Source organism: Alosa pseudoharengus, unplaced genomic scaffold, assembly GCF_046254945.1.
Source record: "Alosa pseudoharengus isolate Yale_2024_CS ecotype anadromous, Long Island Sound unplaced genomic scaffold, YU_APseudo_1.1 YU_APseudo_1.1_scf_12, whole genome shotgun sequence".
NCBI classification, from domain to species: Eukaryota; Metazoa; Chordata; class Actinopteri; order Clupeiformes; family Clupeidae; genus Alosa; species Alosa pseudoharengus.
In genome coordinates, this window is record NW_027468587.1 from 4,703,224 (window position 1) to 4,724,092 (window position 20,869).

General features: G+C 40.8%; 2 protein-coding genes and 1 long non-coding RNA gene across 3 annotated transcripts; all 3 read right to left on the reverse strand.

Annotated features, from left to right (window-relative positions):
* Nucleotides 1–338: 338 nt before the first annotated feature.
* LOC143118748 (uncharacterized) lies at nucleotides 339–6,356 on the reverse strand. Its single transcript, XR_012986207.1, has 5 exons — nucleotides 6,007–6,356; nucleotides 4,926–4,996; nucleotides 2,139–2,222; nucleotides 1,739–1,822; nucleotides 339–585 (listed from the first exon to the last, which is right to left on the reverse strand). It is a non-coding gene; the product is annotated as an uncharacterized LOC143118748 (long non-coding RNA).
* A 131-nt stretch (nucleotides 6,357–6,487) lies between these two features.
* Nucleotides 6,488–12,993, reverse strand: LOC143118575 (nuclear factor 7, brain-like). The gene is made up of 6 exons (XM_076279606.1): nucleotides 12,598–12,993; nucleotides 10,772–10,867; nucleotides 10,016–10,246; nucleotides 9,054–9,076; nucleotides 8,850–8,968; nucleotides 6,488–8,446 (listed from the first exon to the last, which is right to left on the reverse strand). Exons 1-6 carry the CDS (start codon nucleotides 12,991–12,993, stop codon nucleotides 7,914–7,916), a joined length of 1,398 nt encoding a protein of 465 aa, XP_076135721.1. The 3' UTR covers nucleotides 6,488–7,913.
* A 2,718-nt stretch (nucleotides 12,994–15,711) lies between these two features.
* LOC143118749 (E3 ubiquitin-protein ligase TRIM35-like) lies at nucleotides 15,712–20,767 on the reverse strand. Its single transcript, XM_076279837.1, has 6 exons — nucleotides 20,133–20,767; nucleotides 19,585–19,680; nucleotides 19,237–19,467; nucleotides 18,794–18,816; nucleotides 18,588–18,706; nucleotides 15,712–18,302 (listed from the first exon to the last, which is right to left on the reverse strand). Exons 1-6 carry the CDS (start codon nucleotides 20,535–20,537, stop codon nucleotides 17,770–17,772), a joined length of 1,407 nt encoding a protein of 468 aa, XP_076135952.1. The 5' UTR covers nucleotides 20,538–20,767; the 3' UTR covers nucleotides 15,712–17,769.
* Between the last annotated feature and the right edge of the window lie 102 nt (nucleotides 20,768–20,869).

Here is a 20,869-nt window from a genome sequence, read left to right on the forward strand (position 1 = left end):
CAACTTAATATGGCTGTGTTCAACCAAATTAATGCTGTTATGTTCAATTAATTCAGCATTCTTACATTGACTCAACTTAATACTGTCCTGTTCAATCAAAGTAACATTGTTAGGTTCAATTAATTTAAGTTAAAAAGATATCTAGCACACATCCATATTAATTTAAGTTTAAGTGATACAGTTACGTGGAACCACACTTGACAAAAATTTCTTAAATAAACTCATCCAAAAAACAAAGTTCTTAAGTAAATCCAAAGTAAACAAGTTGAATTTGTTCTGCATAACATTTCTAAATAAAATTGAACAAATGTGTTCAAATAGCAAACAGACACACGGTCTTCAAAACAAATTTGCATTTATTTAGCTCCATTCTCATCAAACCATCAGGGACATTTTTTAGTAAAATAGAAATGCAATGAACAGAAAAATATCTCTGCTAAACACGGCATGTTTAGTTTTGTTACATTGTTAGTGATTCAACTATAATGTCTACATCTTCTAGTGGAGGCATTGGCACCCTCATGTTTGATTGCAAAGATCCCGATGGTGGTTTTCTCCATCTGGCTCTGGGCATCAGTCAGCGTCCTTTACCACAGACCAAAAAAAATACATTTAATTGATGACTTTTCAAACAAAAGTATATGTCTTTAGATATGTTTGAATTCAGTGGATTAACCTCACATCTCCCATCTCCTTTAAATTAAAGCAATGGTTCTGAGTGAATTTCACCCTTTCGCCCCCCCCCCCAGTAGCTTTTTTTCCTTTGGTCGAAAGTTTGTAAGTAGCCTACACCAGGAGTTTATTTAAATAACACTTGCCTGAAAGCTTCTACTCTCTGCTGCTACCGCTATGTCAACATCACTTCCGTGATTTGTGAAAAGCCCGTAAAAGTCCTTTGCGAAATTCACACGTGTAAAGGAAAAGCTAGTGAATTCAACACTCCATAGTCATATATTGATAACTGGATGATATATGAAATTGTATTTTCAGGTCAATAAGTGTTGACCTGAAAATACAAGCATTTATAAAACTTATGCATCGCTTTCTGCCAAGACTTTTACGGGCTTTTCCCAAATCACAAAGTGACGTCGATGTAGCGTTGCAGTAGGTGTTGTTTACAGACCCTTTTTGTACTACTGTAGAAGTTTGGTAATATTCCGGACATTATTAGTGGGGTAATTTACGAGATACACTTCTGGTTTCAAAAGTGCTAATGCTAAGCCATTGGGCTGAAACATAGACTGATAGTGCGAACTTGACCAATGTTCGACCAAGGGAAAAAAGCTTCTGGGGGTGTGTTTGGCTCGTGGTCATCGTGCAAATGACCCTAGGGTGAAATTCACTCCGAACCATTGCTTTAGACTCTCTGCTCTCCCAAATCCCTCTAACGTCTATGATTTCTTTTAACTCAAAAGCTAGTTAACCAAAGATTAAAACTTTGGGTGACATTTTACCAACACAGACTAGGAAGCTTTGTCTGTAAAGGGTGTATGCATGGTCAGTGACAAACAGACCAATGGTGACTTGTTCTGCTGTAACATGCATTCTGCTTTAATATGCATATAGACAGACTTAACAAAACATTACAAGCACCGAAACATGAACAAGGAAATGTCCATGGGTACTAAAATAATATAAGAAGCCATAATCATTCATACCCATCTTGCCACAAGACATACCACTCCTACTCTCGCTGCTGTAATGCTTTACTGTTTTTTTGATATTCATTTACACTTACCAGGTATTCCTTTGTGAGTTTATCCGAGCCTTCGTACACAAGTGCTTTCAGGTTGCAAGTTCTCAACAAGCCAATGGTATGATTCTGCAAAATAGGGAAATGAACATACAACTTACATTTACAAATTAAGTATCTTAATGTTTAACATGCCTTACCATGCAACCCCCAAAGTTAAATGTTAAAAGAGATTTTTGGAACGCACTGATCTTCAATGTAAATCTATTCATGGGGTTGAAACAGGCAGTACACCCCTATGTCAATGTTAACTTTCAAATTCATGTCAGCAAGGTAAGACCTTTCAAAAAAAGTTAGCAGTTGCATGGTAAGGTCCGGTAGCTCATGGCCTAATATTGGATCACAGGTTTTCAAAGTGGGAGGCACAAAACAACTTCTCACTAACCTGGTCAATGGCAGCCATGATCTCCTCCCTTCCTACGCACACACAGCAGACAGCCTGGAGCAGTTGATGTCGAGTTCTGACATTCTGACAACGTTATGAGGGGAGAGGAGATAGGGCATAAAAAAAAAAAAGGTTTGGTTCCTGTTGGTTGTCAGTTGAGGCCATGGGTCGGTAGGGAATTTTTTTTTTTTTTTTTTTTTTTTTTCCAGTGGCAGTAAGGGATAGGTAGAAAATCAATCCCTCCAGGATTTCGCGAGGTTTTTTGAGACTGTTGCGACCTAAAATGCCTGGATGGAAGTTGCGGTGATTTTAGCTGTTTCTTGTGGAGAAATTGCGGGAGGAAGTGAAAATTGCAAAAATAGTTTAAATTTAGGGCAATTAAGGTTAGTAAGACCAAAATCACACTGATAATCTTGATGCTTATTAAATAGGATAATCAAAGGTAAACAGTAAGGATTACAGAAAATCAAAGTAGGCCTACTTTATTTGTGAAAATGCTTTGACTGAGGTAATTCACAAAGCAGTATAGTAGAACTGTCCAAAAAAGACAGTCACCTAAAGAGATGGTATCATGTCATATGTTTCAATACATTCATATATTTTGTAATTCATATTAAGTTAATATCTTTTTAATAATTCATAGTCTGTGGCCTGCATAATTACTAATATCCAAGTAAGTATCTAGTAATTTCATATTGATTTAAACTATTTGACTACACTTCTGTTTAATGTCATTACATTGGTGGTGTACGTCTAATTGACTGCCTGCCCCTTTAAGGACGTGCGAGTAGCCTAATTACATTTCTGAGTGGATTGGAAGGCTTGCATCTCACTGTGTTCGGCTACGAGTGTAAATCACTTTTGCATAGTGCATTTGTGGATGCAATTGGGAATGTCTTCCATGTCATTAGTTAAAATAAATGTTAAAAAAAACAACTCGAATGAAATTATTCTTGGATCATAGAAGAGGTAAATGTCTTGCAATTTTATTAATTTCTATGATTTTGGTAGCACTACTCAAACTAAGCCCACAAGCTAGCAAATATAAGCTTGACATAAACATGACATAAGCTAAAAGGACATATCCAGGTAAACGTTTGCCAATGGGTTGCATAGCCTACTCAAATGTCAGTAAACCAAGTAGGCCTTAATTAACTTACTTTCATAGCCTAGGTAGGTTAGCAACACCAGGTTGAGAGATGCAAGTAAGCAGATCGTTAACGTTAGCCTTCTATTTATTGTCATCAAAACTGCAGAGGAACGAACACTTAGGGCAGTCTTTGGCGTCATATGCAGAAGGTGCAGAAGTAAGTGTGCCATCTGGCTCAATATTCTGCGCGAGGGACTGTTGCGGTAGGTGACATTTCACAGTGAAACTACGATGATTGGTCAAATTTGCGAAAAAGTTGCGGTGTTTGGACAAAATTGCGAGTGCCTTGGTAAGTGACGAAAACAATCGTCTTCGTGAACAGCTGTGCATAGGCTACTTTGTAACAGAGAGAATACGCTCATCCCTATACATAACGCAAGGGGTAATTAATGTAATTATAGTTCGCCTTTTATTTGTGGATTTATTTAATGTAGCCTAGACTATTTAGTGTTATTTCTTCCCCAAGCTCATAAAATAAATTTGGGTCGCACATAAATTGACAGGGTCGGTCGGAAACCGGAACCCAAGAATTTTTTTTTTTATGCCTAGGAAGAACAAGTAACAATACAACCCAGCATTTGGAAATACAGAAAGAATTACAATTAGCTAGAGATGTCCGATAATATCGGCCCACCGATATTATCGGCCCGATATTAGCACAAAAATGTAATATCTGTTAATATCGTTATCGGATTTTTTTTGCCTTAAAACCGATAAAATAATGCTTGCGTTACACCCAAATAGTGCCTATGCGCGCGCTCCTGAAGCGTTTACCGGCGCACAGATGATGACCTCATCAAGCTGCGTCTTGAAGCATACAAACAAGCATGGATGGCTGCAGTAACAAACTTGCTCGCTCTGTTTCAACATTATGTCTGTGGTTTGGAATTATTTTCAAGTGTCTCCTTCGGACGTTAAACTTGCGATTTGCAATAGGCTTGTTTGAGATGGACTGAGTCTGACTTGGTCTGGCTTACTACGTAAACGTGATCGATCTTCAGAGGCTAGCCGGGAGGAGCTACAACAGAGGACAGCTCATCCCGGACAGACAGGCTACAGTCTGCCTGACGTGACTCGCGGGAGACATCGCGGAATTTTGTTGGCAATAAATACAGCATAACTTTCATTGTTACTCATTAAAATGAGCATGATGACTGACAAAATAAATCCTTATGATGTAGTTTAAATAAACCACTGTTGTCATACAGTTAACAGGCCTGCATTGTAGCACATAAATTCAATATCAAGTGTTTTCCCTATATGTGTGTCTATCTATTTAACCAACAGCAGAAAACAACAGAATATCCAAACGTTTTCAGTAGGCTAGCCTACCATTGTTGCAGAAATTACGTATAAGAAGGTATCCCTTGTTGCATTCAAGAATGCATCCAGTGGGGCATCACAATAACATTAAGCATGTTGTGTTAATTCCACAACAGGAGATATGTGATGTTACCTAAATTAGTTTTGAGGAAAAATAACCCACATATCGACATCGGTATCGGCTGATATCGGAATCGAAAATTGAGAGTTGGACAATATCGGCATATCGGATATCGGCAAAAAAGCCAATATCGGACATCCCTACAATTAGCATATGGCATGGGTGTCTGTGACCAAAGTGACCATGAGCTAACCTGTAATACTTCAATAAATGAGACCTTGATGACACTCCGGTCTTGCGCTCTTTGCACTGCCACATAAAGGCCTGTGGGGAGAAAGTATATCAAACTCAACAAATTTACACTAAAATGTGTAAAACTATAATAATATTAGATCACAGAATCAATTGAGAATTTTAATAAAATTGTACTAGGAAGATAACCTTTAATTAGATTGGCTTGTTTGTGATTTAATTAGTTACTTGTTTGTGATTAACAAATCATTCAAACATTGAAGAGTAGACAGCTTCTAGCATGACAAATGTGAAATTATTTACCTCCCGAATATAGTGGTTAAGAACAAATGTGTGTGCTTAAAATTGACAAGTTCCCATGCAAGAAACTGCCATTTGCTTTCTTTAACTGATAAATAAGCCGGATGAGAGCCAAGTAGCCTATGATAGCAATACAAAAATAATGACAAGTCTGATGTTCCTGCAACTGCTGTACTTGCAGCTACACGTGGCTAATGTTAGCAGCTACAGAGAGACTAGGCAAGATGGCAGAGTTTGCTACACGAACATTAAAATGATTAAAATGTTTCTTGATGGACTTTAGAGCCTGCATAATTGTTCATGACACACAAGGATAATTTGGTCAAACAGAGTGGGGTGCACCTAACAGTTACGTTTAAACATTAAACTTTTCCGATACTGATCCAACAATTAGTATTCACATAAACCCAGGCAGGGTTTGTATGGGGCTAACGATAGCTGCTATCTTATCTTACCAGTTAAATACATGAAGTTGTCTTGACCTTGGCACTTCTATGAACATTCAATTGTGGTTTATATGAAATAACCCCATCAAGGCACCACCCCTGTCTATCTTCAGTAGGGAGTAAAACTAAACTGGGAAACATGATAGAATTCTAGCCTGAGATGACATAGCTCGCCAGCCACCATGACAGATTTAGTAGCTAACATTAGAAGCTAGCTGCTCGAGTTTAGTAACACATGTACACTATAAGATCTACTAAAATGATTATTTAAGTTGTTGTTACGACAAACTCGCTAAACTCAAAACAAAAACACTATGAACAGCAACAAATACATACCTTGCAATTACAGGATCCAAAAATGTTCCGTGAGTAAGCAAGGAAAAAATGGCGGAGCTTCACTTTCTCAACAGTCTCTGGCGGAGTCCTCACCATGGTCCTCATAAATTGTGAAATAATGCTACGGCAACTATAGAGGGACAAATTTCCTAATCTAATGCGTTTTGTTCAAGAAAGTTGTGTAGATCCAATGCAAACATGTTAAGTTAATCAGCAAAAACGCATTATTGATTTGAAATAACACAACTAACTCAATTTCACCTTAGAAACCTAATTTTGTTCTGTAAATCCTACGAAAGAGGATTTATTAAGATGAACAATAGTGAGATTTCATTTTTTTGAGTGTAGTAGATAGGCCAAAACACAACATGACGACATCAACATCAGTTGAGGGCTGCAACTTCACTTTTTTAAATGACAATCCTGGCCGGAATACTGTTGTCAGTGATATAAGTATTGAAATGAACATGCTTTCTTAATATATAGTGACATATCAGGGCCATTTTATGATGAATTGAAATACATTTCTTACAATAACAATAACGGTGATGCTATTCAATAGAACATGATTTCACGACTTAGGGAGTAAACTAATCCAACAACAAAAAAGATTCATTATGAGTACAAGATTATGGTCAATTCACCAGAACGTGATTCCATGATTTGTGGAGTAAATGAATACAACAACAAAACATCTGAGTGCACCTTAAAGGCCAGTGACATGATACATGATTCAAAGATTAATGGTATTCAGCAGCTAAATACACACACACACATATACAGTATATAAAATGATCAGTTTACAGTAAATCGCCGGTATAAGAAAAAATATAAACTATGTGGCATATTAGTAAATAGGTTACACACAGTAGGCTACAGTGTGTTACATACAGCAATTAATCAATTTCTTTCTATTTTTGCTGATAATATTGATAATGATCAGCCTTTATTATCTTCCAGGAGAAATTGTTTTGGGCAGTCAGGAGACAGAGGATACAGTGGATGCAGACGTGCAGCACACATACTTTAATTAAAGGCTACGCAGTTAGGAACGCTGTGCACGGTACAGTTGGGGATAACTGACGGACAGTCACACTTATACAGTACAAATATACAGAAAGACCTCATACAGTACAAATATACAGTAAGACCTCAGTAAAAAAAAAACATTTGACCCTTGTGTACCTGTCCTGTACCCCTTCTCAATCCATAGGCCTACATCTTCATGAAAGTTCTGAATATTGCAGGCAGTAGGTAAGTAAGTAAAATGTGTTTATACAGCACTTTTCACAGACAGGGTCACAAAGTGCTTTACAATGTGCGTAGACAATATAAAGAATAAAATAAAGTAAAAATACAACAGATAAAATGATCAATACATAAAAGACAGAGGTTACCCCAAAGCTAGCCTAAACAAGTCTTCACTTGCACCTTAAAACAGTCCACATTCTCAGTAAAGGTTGATTTTGGTTGACAGACCTGAGAGACTGGGAGGGGGCGTGTAGGAGAATCATGTTGGCAAGATAAGCAGGGCCTGACGATGTAGAGCCCTATAGGTTATGGTGAGAATTTTGAAATGGATCCCGTAAGTTACAGGAACGAACTAATGGACAAAAAAATGTGTCCAAATTCACACCCATACTTCTCTGCTGAATTGCTTACCATGTAATCATCACACAGATATCACAAGCATATCACGTGAAAGCGCGGAACTTAACCTTTCAAAGCAGCTGGCTGCTGTGATAAACGGTTTGTAGAAAAATTAACGTTGAATTTACATGAAATATAATCATATGGCTTTCTGTGCTCTTCTCTTCACATACGTCAGTGTGGCATCAAAATGAGCTTGGAGCCATTATTTTCAGAGACTGTGTTGCTTCAATATAAAGGCAGCTGCTTTAACTGTGCTATCCCACTGTCACAGACGGTTTAAGTGGTAAGATCCGCAGGGGAGCGAGCACACAGAAATTATAGAAGAACGGAAACACCTTCTCGGTGAACGTGTGCGCCATGGTCAGCAAGTATGTTTTACTGACCAGGTCAAAGAACGAGACCAGTCCCCCGTCCCAGTCCAGCTCCACGCGGACCTTCTGGATGCGCTGGCTCACCAAGAGCGGCATAGGGGCCTGCTCCGGAGACTGCGACTTGTACTCCCCGAACATGTGCCACAAGCTCAGGACGCCGTTCCAGATGGCCTTCCCCTTGCGGTGGGTGGACTCCGTCATCACGCCCAGGTACCAGAGGGAGTTTTCCCCGACCTCGATGTCCCAGTGGTGGGTCCCGGAGTCGAAGCCCTCGGAGCCCAGCACACAGTGGTAGAAGTCAAACCTCTCGGGGTTGTCAGGCACCAGCACCATAACGTCGCTGTACGTAAGGCTGGTCAAATCCGCAGACATCAGGAGGTGTGGGGCCGCTGTGTTGGGGTCCAGGATGACTGGAGCTGAGGAGATTCAGGGCAATTCACATTAGCATTGCTAAACATGTACACTACCGTGCAAAAGTTTGGAGCTTGGATGTCATTAATGTTCTAAATGACATGAATTGAAAGAATGAAAGAAATAAATGCAATATCTACATTGCCCATTATCAGCAACCATTCATCCAATGTTCCAAAAGCACATTCTGTTAACTAATCTGATATCGTTTTAAAAGGCTAACTGAGAAAACATTGGAGAACCCTTTTGTAATTATGCAAGCACATAATGTAATCGGAAAACTGCTGCCCTGATTAAAAAAAACAATGCAACTGATTTCAGCTGGTATTCTGTCTGAAGGAGTGGAATGGAAATTGGGGTGGTATACTATGTTCTCTATTGAGATTGGTGGTCTACTATTGTTCTCACCAAATTCAACAATCTCTTGCATCTTCTTCCAGATGTGAAAGCTGACGTTGCCCATATGCTTTGCCACATCAATTAGAGCATCTGAAGTCATGTCTGGAGTCTTCCAGGTGCATTTAGTCCTGGAAAAACAAACAAGAGTCAATGCTATCATGGATTTCATTTGAGAAATGACTAGACAAAATAAATTATGAGTATTTGACTTACTTTTCCATTGTAGCCTTGAAGTTCTGTTTGAAAAATTAGAAAATATATTTAGTGTTTATGGACTCTCCCAGTCTCTCGCTCTTAAGGACAAGGCATATCTGAAAGTTCCTGGTATTTTTTACCCCATAACAGTAAGGTAACAGTAAAGGTTCCATGAGAGAAGAGATTTACAAGACACCATTTCTTTCAGTATTAGTCATGTACTTGTAAATAAACAATAGTCACACAGAACCACTGAATCCGATACCATGCACTTTGCACCTGCTTGTAATCTACATGTGGTGAGGGTCTGTTTGGCATGTCTGCTTAGTATGTTTCTGGTAACATTTTAGACTTTGTTTAGTTTCTGTTTCCCTTTTGCTGTTTATTCCACAGACGGCCTATAAAAACATTTTTCTACACACCTTATCAGTATTAATAGTAGCAGCAGCAGTACTAGTCATAGTACTTGTAGTATAGTAATGGTAGTGTTGGTAGTAGTAGTGGTGATAATTGATGGTTTTACTTTAATTTGATATTTAATTAATATTGTTGTAGGCTATGTACAACTTTATGTTCATGCCAATTCCCCAATAGTGTTTCCACTATTTTCATTACCAGCTGTTGTTTTTTTCCAGTTTTATAAGGTGCTCTAAGCGATGATGGTTAACGTCACTTCTGTTGACGTTCAAACAAAACAGAGCTAGCTCGCTACTCCCTCCCTCTCCCTACCATGCAATTAAAACTCTCCTAAACGCGCGTCTCGTTCGTCGGTTATTGGCTGGAACAATGGAGACCACATTTTTTTACAGTGTATTCAGGGCAAAGGCAGCTAGCAGATGGTGAGTTGATGTTTGCTGTATGTGACAAAAAATGTTTTTGCTTAGAAACCGCGTAACATCGCTTAGAGCACCTTTAAGTCATATTGGACAAAACAATTTGATACAAACTATTTAACATGGAATGAGCACAGTTTGCATTACCTGTACAAATGTCACATTATCTTGTTTGAGTTCCTTCTGTATGGCTTGAATAGTCTCAGAGACAGATGATATCTCTCTGCCGATCGCTTCAATCTTCTTCATCACAGCAGCACTCTTCTGCCTCTCCTCGGCCTTAAGACATTCCATTCTGGCCTTCTCTTCGTCTCGGAGAAACTTGTGAAGCTTTTCAAACTCCAGCTTAATATGCCTTTCAGTAAGAAGGGTCTGGCCCTGGTCAGGTGATGAAGAATGATTTTATCTTTTACTTTCATTTGGATGTTTTTTTATGTCACACATCAGTTTGCATCATCTTCACATATAATTATAAAATACACAATAGAGAGAGATAAAATACACACATATATACATCTATCTCTCTCTCTCTCTCTCTCTCTGTATATATATATATATATATAACTATATCTATATCTATAGACAGATAGAGATAGATATAGATCTATAGATAGATATAGCATACAGATAATATACAATAACAGATCATTTTGAAGACCACTTATGAGCATGCCATATATAGGCCAAGCCATGCTCATTTCGTTTAAGAAACAACACAAAACTGAAAGCACTGACTGTTTGCCCCTCCTCTGACCTGATGGAAATCCCCAACACTGATTACAGTGACAGTGACTATGGTACACTGACCCCAGGCCAGTAGTTCAGTCAATGGGATAGGCTGATGCAACATGACTTGTAACAAACATCTTGCACAAGGAACACATATCTTGCCTAGTGCATTACCTTGATGAGCTGAGCGGTTTGATCATAGGTGTATTTCACGTCCTCTAAAAGCTTCAGCTTTTCTTGCAGTGGAGATAGTGCATTGCTGAGCTCCTCCTATCAACACACATTCAACAGGTTAGCATGTCACAGTCACCTCAAAGACAGACAGAATGGACATGGTGTAAACAAAGAATATCAACAACAAACAACATGACAAAATCCGCCCTTCAAAAAAGTCTCAGAAGGGCACTGTCAGTCTCCCTCTTGTTAGGGCATGTTCAGGAAATGAGTTTGAATACTCGTTTGCACTATCTAAACAGTGTGAGACAGCGAAGCCATGTCTTTTGATAGCACAGTGTACGGACAGTGACAGTATTAATGGAGAGAGAGATAGGTCTACATATTTAAGTTGTTTTTGCTTGTCAATCAAGGTTCTTCTGTATGACACAGTGTGTTACAGGTAGCCTATGACAATAGCACAACGCTGAACTTGGGACTAGATTCAGATCGCAGATTCCACCTTAAATATTGTAATTTTCTACCGCCAGGGGGCAGTGTTGACCACAAATCCGCGGTGACACAGGCATTTGCCTGCCAAGCTGTTGCAGATGAACAGGCATTATTCACAGACGTATAAAAGCCTCCATTTCATTTTCTTTTGACTCCATTGCTGAATCTTTTGATGAATGTTGTCTTATGTCTTCTATTAATTAATGTATTAGATATTGTACTTGGTGGGGGGGGGGGGGGGGTGTAGTTGGTGGCTGATTATTAATTTTTTTTTCTTTATTTTCTGGGTTGAATCTTTTGATAAATGTTGTGTTACAGAGAGCTAGCTCGCTACTTTCTCCCCCTCCCTCCCGTGCTGCTCCCGTGCATTTGAAACTCCTAAACACGCATCTCATCTCTGATTTGCTGGAACAGTGTGTTATGTTTTTATGGGCTAGGTTTGCCCAGGTTGTTTTTGTTGCCGTTTTTGGAGCCTGGGCTGTCTACAGAGATCGTGTTTTCTTACAGAGTATTCAGGACACAGACAACTAGCGGTTGGTTAGGTGATGTTTGCAGTAAGTTTAGCCTAAAAAATGTGGCATCGCATAGAGCACCTTTAATTAATTTATTACATTTTGTACTTGGTGTGTGTGTGTGTGTGTGGGGGGAGGTGGTGATTACAAATGTAATTTGTGGGAGATTATGAAATTCTTCTACACTAAATCTACTCCCTATGGCCCACACCTACTTTGGCAGGGGAATTTCCACCACATGTGGCAAGTTGACACGCTCTCCTCTTTCCAATGAGACCACCCATGTGAAATCCGATAGTGGAAAATGCCGCTTTAATCACTTTGAAAATATATTGCATTTTTCAGATCGTAGAAATTCAGCACTAAATTTGCTCCAGCTCCACACTTCCCATAATGCATTTGGCCGGGGAAATTCCACCACATCTGACAAGTACACTCTCTCCTCTTTCCAATGACCAACCAAGTACAATATCTAATAAATTAATTAATAGAAGACATAAGACAACATTCATCAAAGGATTCAGCAATAGACTCAAAAGAAAATGAAATAGAGACTTTTATACGTCTGTGAATAATGCCTGTTTATCTGCAGCTTGGCAAGCAAATACCTGTCATCGCGGATTTGCGGTCAACACTGCCTCCTGGCGGTAGAAAATTGCAATATTTAAGGTGGAATCGAAACTTAACTCCCCGCTAAATGAATCTAGTCCCAAGTTCAGCGTCGTGACAATAGCCTACTTTATGTAGCCTATAGTTCATTCTCTGATAAAGGATTGAGCATTAATTGTCGTGGTCTGAAGAAGAAATGTTATTTTGGCTCACCTTGTAATCGAGAGCAGCTTCATCTATGGGGCAAAAATCGTGCAGTTTGTGCTTTCTAGAAGTCTGACAAACGACGCACACGGGCTCTTTGTCATCCAGGCAAAAGAGCTTGAAACTTTCACCGTGCAAGGTACACAGCCCTTGCGATGTCCCGGAACCTTTCACCAGTAAGACGGCCTCGCACAGGTTTTTCAATGCCAAGTTCCGAGGGAGCTCACCGTTGGGTGACTTTCGTCTGCACACTGGGCATTCTCGAGATTTCTTGATGTCCCAGAACCGATGCAAGCACTCCTTACAGATGCTGTGGCTGCACTGCTGTATGACCGGGTCCCTGAAGATATCGCAGCAGACGGGACAAGTGAGGTCCTCTTCGGGAAGAGAACGTTTTGAAGCCATTTCGTTAGCAGTCTGTCTGTTAATCTAGAGGAGTTAAGTTATCGGCATGTTGCGTCTGGAGGTAGGCCTATAGGCTATGTGAGGGAGGAGGGAACCCAATGAGATGTCTGTCTGTCGTGGTGTTTTTGTCAGCACTAACACGGAGGTGAAAAAACTAACACGGAGGTGGGTTACTTTCACTTTCGGTCTGACAAGTTAATGTGCATTCCTATAGGCCTACGGTTGGTAGCGTAATCTAGCCTAGGCCTAGCCTGGGTGAAGCCTAGGCCTACACTAAACCTAGAATTCCCATGTTCAGCCTAAAATGCTCACACAAGCTACTCGTGGGCAATCCCGGGCATTTGATGGAGTGGATGACTTTGTTCTTGAAGATGGATTGTGTTAAATGTGAGGACCAGGGGCCTCATGTACAAAGCTTGCGTACGTACAAAAATGCTGCGTACGCCACTTCTCACGCTCACGTCCGGATGTACGAAGACTGACTTGAACGTGAGAATTTGCGGTCCTCCACGCAAACTTCATGTCTGGCGTACGCACATTTCCAATGTGTATCGTCAGTTGCCGACACTTAGAGGCAATGCAGCGCAACAACATTAGTTGATCGCGAGTCTAGGCCTTTATTTGCACAGTATATTGTGAAACGTGGATTATTAAAAATGATTCGAATGACTTCGAAAGTAGGCCTATGTTTCTATATAAATGGACATGCAACATGCTCAAGTTATGCAACAACCTATCTGTGATGACAACTGTAGACTTATTAGAGGATACGAATTAAAAGGGAATGTGAAACCTATAGCCTACACATATAGATAGAATAGATAGGCTGACTAATAAGCGCGGATATAACCTATTTCCCTTAGTGTGATTGACTGCATAGGATACTTTGACTTTCCTCGAGTAAGCATTCGCATTATTGTTGTCACACTTGTGTGCAAATATAGGGATATGATCCAGAAATCGTAATGTTGTGGCGATGTGGCCTGGATCAACTTTGTTTATTCCACCTCGAGTGCGCGATGCGTGGTAGCCTACTTGGACACGATTGATGTAATGTTTTTTTTAATTAATGCAGTTGTGTTGTAATGGTTCAAATACATCAAATCCAGTTATGCAAACCCTGTCACCTACTTGCAGACTGACCAATAATTCTACCACGGTCTCTGACCCTATAGCTAGCCACTGCTACGCTCTGCCACTACTGTTTTTTTTTTGTTATTAATTACAGATGATAAAGACGTACGATTATTGACATTTTGTCGATAAACACATAATTTTGAGGTCTGCGCTCTCGAGTGGTCTTCTAGTTAGCATATTAAAATGAGTGTGATTGAGGGAGGAGAGAGGGTGGAGTGTAATGCTCGTGCATGTACGCTTAATTTCACGTTAATTGGGATGTACAAAGAAAGGCTGCGTGGAATGCTGCGTACGCACAGTTTCATAAATCAGGATTTTTTTGTGCGTACGCTACTTTTCAGGTTTGCACGTACGCAATGTTTTAGTATGAAATCCACGCAAGTCTTTGTACATGAGGCCCCTGGTGGTGCGGGGTAGTTGATAGTTGAGCCTTGGCTGCGATGAGCTGAAAAAACGTAGCGGTAGCCATAGGTTAGGCACGGCGTTGGCCAGGCGCCAGGGCATGTCCAAACTCACCCGACCAGATTGAAATGCACGCGGCTACTCCCCCCAGAGGTTGGCCTACATGGATTAACTGAGTGCATCATGGGCCTAACAAGAAAAGAAAATTCACTGGTCGCTAAACTCCGGCTATTTTCACGAGACTTAATGTGGTCTACATTTTGGCAGCCCTGGGCTATAGTCTATTTTACAATTGGTGTTTGGCTTTGTTTTCCGTAAACATAGCCTTCTCTCTCCTCGTTAGGCTTTTCCCAGACCAGATATGGCATGAACCACACCTCATGGGGTGCCAGACCTCTTCCTCATTCTACGCTCCATCACATTTCCTCAGCAGATTCATATGAACTGTTCCAGTGTCAAACATCTCTAACTGGTCATCTACAGATCGTAGTTCAAGTGAGATCTCATTAACATCAGTGGGCCTTATTGTGATAGTGGAAGAGCACTCACACATGGTCGTTATCACAGACACCTGCACACTGCACTTGTCTAAGCCTCAGGAATTCCCCTTACGTGCAATTGTTTTTTTTAGCTTTGTCACGCCATGCTGTAGTTTCTATTGCATTCGCCATTCAAGGAGGAAGCACAAACACTTGACGCCGTAGGCTATACACGCACATAGCCTATACACGAACACAAGGAAGCACGCACACACACACAGATGGAAGGATGAGCTTTCCACTGCAGTTCTATAGCCTTTGTTGTACATTGGGGAGTCACATCGACTTTTACTTTCGATATTACATGTCCTACCACCTACCTTACTGTTTATGGGTCAAAAATAACAGGAACATGCCTTAGTATGTTTCAGGGAATTGGGTGAGATTTGGCAGCCCGCCAGGCTAGCACTCAAGTGCTAAACTTACAATTTTATTTGTGTGTGTGTGTGTGTGTGTGTGTGTGGGGGGGGGGGGGGGGGGGGGGGGGGTCTTGGTTAAAACATTCAAACCAATATTATTTGTCATATGACTGTGAGAGATTTGATCACATTTCATGACACCCCTTAAGTCTCCATATTGTATGGAAGGAAGATGGTAATAATTGAGCCTCAATGCATATCTGAGAAAAGAATGTGAATAAATTAAATGAGAAATGTTGCGAATTTATTTAAAGAGTAACTGATGTTAAGAAAATACTGTTTAGTTATACTGTATTGTTAATAGCCATTTCTAGGATGCACTTTTGTCGCAACTGGCTGGAAGTATCATTTAATATGATTTTCAGATATTAGACCTGACCACACCCTGGTGATGTGCAAACACATTCTCCCAACATTTGAAGGCATGAAATTCCAAACTGCCTTTGCCCTGACCAACCAATTATGTTGAGATCTTCCCAGATGAGTTTGAGCGTGACTCATGAATATAGGGCAGTGATTTGAGACTTTATTTGATCTTGTCAAGGACAATAGTAGGGTGTTATATTACACAGTTGTGAATAGGGGCTAAGCATTATGCACTGTGGATCAACCTGGAGGTTTGGGGTAAGTAACTGTATGTGAGATACAGGGAAGTCAAAATTGAAGTCAACTGAAATAGCATCACACATGCACAAATAGCAAGATAGCTCTTCACATGTGTTATATTGCTTCTGATCGGTTTCTAATCCCTGAGATATTTGGACAGGTGTTTTTATTCATTTTATTTTATTTTATTTATTTGTTTATTTAAAAGTGACAATGCACATCAATTGACATTTTTTGTTTACACTCAAAATGTAACTGTGGCAGAGTTAGCAAAGAAGCTAATTTTCATCTGTTGTCCCTTGGCAGGTCAACACAGCATCACATTACATTAATAAAAAGAATGGAAGAAAGATAGAACACAAATTAAGAAGGAAGGAAGAAGAGAAAAGAGAAAGGGACAATAAAATAAAAAAATAAGTACAATACAAAGAAGAGCAGTGCCATGAGGTGAACCAGATACTGATGATTGCAGTTTTGATTGTTTTTAATCCATCTCTTGAGTGTGGTTTTAAATGGTAGATAGCTGGTGCTTTCTCCGAGTTCAATAGGAAGACGGTTCCAATAATCTGAGGCCCGTCCTGAGAAGACTGTTTGGCCAAACTTACTACATCTATATTGTGTGACATAGTCTCCCCTGGTAGCTGCCCTAGTTAGCCCTGGTGGCTGCCCTAGCTGCCCTAGTTGCCCCTGGTGGTTGCCCTAGTTGCTCTGCCACTACTGCTCTTCTGTTGTATGAACTCAGCCAGTGGTGGAGGGGCAAGCCCATGTCATATTTTGAAAACAAGGCAGGCATCTAGATAATGTAAAAAACTGTCAAATCGCTGATAGGCTTTTGATCTAGTGTTTTTAAGGTTTGTTTATAAAGGGTTTCTATTGGTTTAAGAGTTGTCATGTTTGCTTCGGACCAGCTTGTGAGTCAGTATGATATGTGGAAAAAGATCATGGCGTGCATAAAAAGTTTGGCTGCCTCTGTGTGTCTGTATGGCCTTATGTGTCTAAAGTTAGCCAGACTATATCTGATAGTATTAGCCACCTTTTTTTAACATGCTTTTTAAAAGATAAATTAGAGTCTAAAATGATACCAAGGTATTTAAAATCAGGCACAACCATGAGTTTTTCTCCTTCAATATAAACATCAGCCTGCTGTGCGCTTGAGGATTTTTTAGAGAAGAACATACAGACTGTTTTATTAATATTGAGATGTAGATATGACCTTTTTAGCCAGTACGAAACATGGACCAGTGCTTCAGTTAGTTTAGTTGCAGCCTGCTGTTTGCTTGCACATACCAAAGATAAAAGTTAATCTGAGGAAATCAGCAGCATGGATATCATCGTCTGGGTTTTCAACTGATTGTCGACCAGGGACCACCATTTTGACTAATTACGTAACCCCAGGATCAACAGTGAATAAAAATACTGATTTCTTCATTGCAACTACATTACTGAATCCATGGTCAGGGACCATCAGCAATGTCCTCACGGACCGCAAGTGGGCCGCGGACCACTGGTTGAAAACCACTGGTCTAGTGCAATAGAAGTTGCACTGAATAATATAATTTGGGCAATTGAAGATGCTCAGTGTGAAAATCACATACATGCACAATGCAACATAACACAACACACACACAAAGACAGTATTCCATATAATGGTATCATACATCACATCATTGGCCCTAACTTTTATGTTCTGAGTTTTTCACTGTTACGATCCTCAGAGGTGAGACCATACAGTAATTATACAGAAAAGGGAGGACACCCTCTGTAAAAACATGTCTAAAACTGCACAGGGAGTTTTCTGCCAACGGCTCAGAAAATGACACCTCTCCCCCATCCAAGTCCAGCCGCACCCTTAGGACCCGCAGGCTCTCCGCCACCAGGGGACCCCGATTCTCCGCAGGGCTGTGGCCCGTGTACTCTCCGTTCAGGTACCTCACGTGCCAGGTGTCTCCGTTAAAGAAAGCGTCGCCCTTCCTGTGGTTGGAGACGGCGGTGACGCCCACACTCCAGAGCGTGCTGTCCCCGACCTCCACGTCCCAGCAGTGGACGCCCGCGGTGAGGCTCCGCGAGCCCAGCACGCAGGGGTAGTAGTCAAACCTCTCGGGGTTGTAGGGGACGCGGAGCTTCTCCGCACTGTTGAGCACGCTGGTTAGGTCTTCACACAGGCGGAGCTTTGCCTGAGATGTGTTGGGGTCCAGCACCACCGGCGCTAAAGAGATACATTTGTCAGGATAGTACCGTGTGTGTGTCTGTGTGTGTGTGTGTGGGGGGGGGGTTCTTCTGTACCAATGGATCACCAATAGGTGAAATAGTTTCATTGTGAATTTATTTTGTTTTATATTACATATTGTGCTGTTTGTCCAACCTTTATCTCTGTTAATGTTTGAGTGGCATGTATGTATGTATGTGTATGTATGTGTAATTGGGTTAACGATATTACACACCCCTGTGTAACTGAAAGGCATATTATAGAAGACAGAGAAACAAAACTTACTGTACACAACAATGTCCTGCATCTTCTCCCAGACTCTGAACTTCAGGTTGCCCACGTGTTGTGCCACATCTATCAGAGATCCTGTGGGATTATCTGGATCCTTTGGCATACACTGCACCCTGCAACAACATTCAGTAGGCCTAGTCAGTCAGTGCTGCTTTAAGTTAAACCACGTACATTAGAACAGGAACTTGGACATGACTCACCTTTCAATAGTAGACTTAACATTCTGCAAAGAACAGACGGGGAAATAGTAAAATGATGTGCATGCTTATTTATAGATTTTGCATTTGATTTGAACACTCTTAAAACAAATGTGGTGTCTCTATCTGGACACAGAGATGCAAATGCAAGGTGTGTTGTTTTCAAAGGAAGTTGTTATTTTCAACACATATTGTTTAACAAATACAACACAAACTCTGCTGTCCCTATCTAAACACAGAGATGTGTTAAAAACAACACAAACTGTACATCTCTGTGTTTAGATAGGGACAACACAAGTTGTGTTGTTTTCAACACATTCGTTTTAAGAGTGAATGATTTACAGAGCAAACTTAACATTGACACCACACAATACAGTGCATACTGTTATCTAATCTAATAATCTAACTATAATCTAAGCCTTTAGCGTTGTGTTTCAGGTACGCACTTGTAAGAGGGGGACGTCTGCCAACCCCACTGCCTCCTCTATGGCTCTGATTGTGTCGGAGAGAGTGGATATCGTTGCGCTGATGCTCTCCGTTATTGCACTGATGGCGCTGCTCTTCTGTCCAGCTTCTTCTTCGAGAGCAGCCATCCTGGCCTCCTCTTCCTTTTGGAGAAACTGATGGAGCATCTCAAACTCTTTCTGAATGTGCTGTCTTGTGTTGTATGCCTGACACTGTGGTAGCAAAAGAAATGCTAAGTAGCACCACACAGGCATGGAAGGGAAAAGCAGATTGATGTAGCAATTGCTGTGAGCATTGACTGTGTCTAAAAAAACTCAAACATACAGTACCTTTATGTGTGTAGCTATGTGGTTGCAGTCTCGTTTTAAGTTGTTTAACCCGTTTAGCCTTTCTTCTAGGCTGTTCAGTGTGGTCTTGAGCTGCTCCTGCAAACAATGTAGAGATAGTAGGTAGAGTGTGTAGCCCCCCCCCACACACACACACACAACAAGCACACATAAAACACACCCCTCCCAATTATCAAATGACACTGTTATAGAGTAAGCTGAAGCAGAGGCCTCGGTCAGGCTCTGTGTTCTCTCAGCACTGATATTAGATTGCATATTAATGAAGATTGACCGACAACTAAGAAGAAATACAATCAACTCTAAGGAAAGAGCAGCTAGTACAGGTAGAATGGCAATAATTCTTCAAGTTCAAGTTAACCGTCACATGCATTGTACAAGTTCTGTATACAATGCAATGAGGGATGTAACCACTCTTTATTGCGCAGAGTAAAGAAAAGACATGGCAGAAAGTCAAGTTCACATGTTACAACTACGGTATGTGGACATTCTGGCTGACAATATAATGGCATCTTAATGTATTTATTTCTTACTCTGTAATCAGAGGCTGCTTCTTCTGTCGGGCAGCACTTGTGCCGTCTGTGCTTCGTTGATGTCCAGCACACCAGACATATTGGCTCCCTGTCCTCCAAGCAGAAGAGTTTGATTCTCTCGCTGTGGGCCATGCACAGCTCCTCAGATGCCAGCGAAGCTTCAGAGGCCCTCTCCTGGACAAAGCTCTCACACAGGTTCTTTAAAGCCAGGTTGGACGGGGGAGGATTCATCAGGCTCCTTCCCCTGCAAATGGGACACTGTTTGGACGGCTTGACGGTCCAGAAGGTGTCAATGCAGGCTTTGCAGATGGTGTGGCTGCAGGACAGGATCACAGGGTCCATAAAGATGTCGCAGCACACGGGACAGGTGAGGTCCTCCTCAGATAAAGAACGCTTGTATGCCATATCGAACTTTCTATCTCTTTCACTTTCCCCCCCGGTTTAAAGGGCTCCTCTGTAGCCTTTAAACTTTTACTTTCTCTTTCTCTGAGGTCACTATCCTTTTCTCAAGAGTAGATCCTGAGGGTACTCTTGAGTTTTGTCTCTTAAAATGCTTCTCTGCGTCTCCAGCCTGAGAGAAAGATGTTGTTTTGAACAAAGACCAGGAGGAAGATACGACACAAACATAAGTGTGTTCCTCCTCTCAGAGGACCAGGGGGAGGGGCTTCACATGGGTAAATTCTTTCATGACTAATGCCTACAGAATGTTCACCATCTCTTGCCCATAACACTTTTGC

Bases quoted from the DNA above. Each gene is read 5' to 3' on its own strand.
- LOC143118575 (XM_076279606.1), bottom strand. From the start codon at position 12,993: ATGGCTTCAAAACGTTCTCTTCCCGAAGAGGACCTCACTTGTCCCGTC. The intron at 10,868-12,597 runs GTGAGCCAAAAT...GTGTGTTGATAG, and splicing joins AAGCTGCTCTCGATTACAAG to GAGGAGCTCAGCAATGCACT. The intron at 8,447-8,849 runs GTGAGAACAATA...GAATCTCCTCAG, and splicing joins GCAAGAGATTGTTGAATTTG to CTCCAGTCATCCTGGACCCC.
- LOC143118749 (XM_076279837.1), bottom strand. From the start codon at position 20,537: ATGGCATACAAGCGTTCTTTATCTGAGGAGGACCTCACCTGTCCCGTG. The intron at 18,817-19,236 runs GTGCGTACCTGA...TGTTCTTTGCAG, and splicing joins CAGACGTCCCCCTCTTACAA to AATGTTAAGTCTACTATTGA. The intron at 18,707-18,793 runs GTGAGTCATGTC...ATGTTGTTGCAG, and splicing joins GTTAAGTCTACTATTGAAAG to GGTGCAGTGTATGCCAAAGG.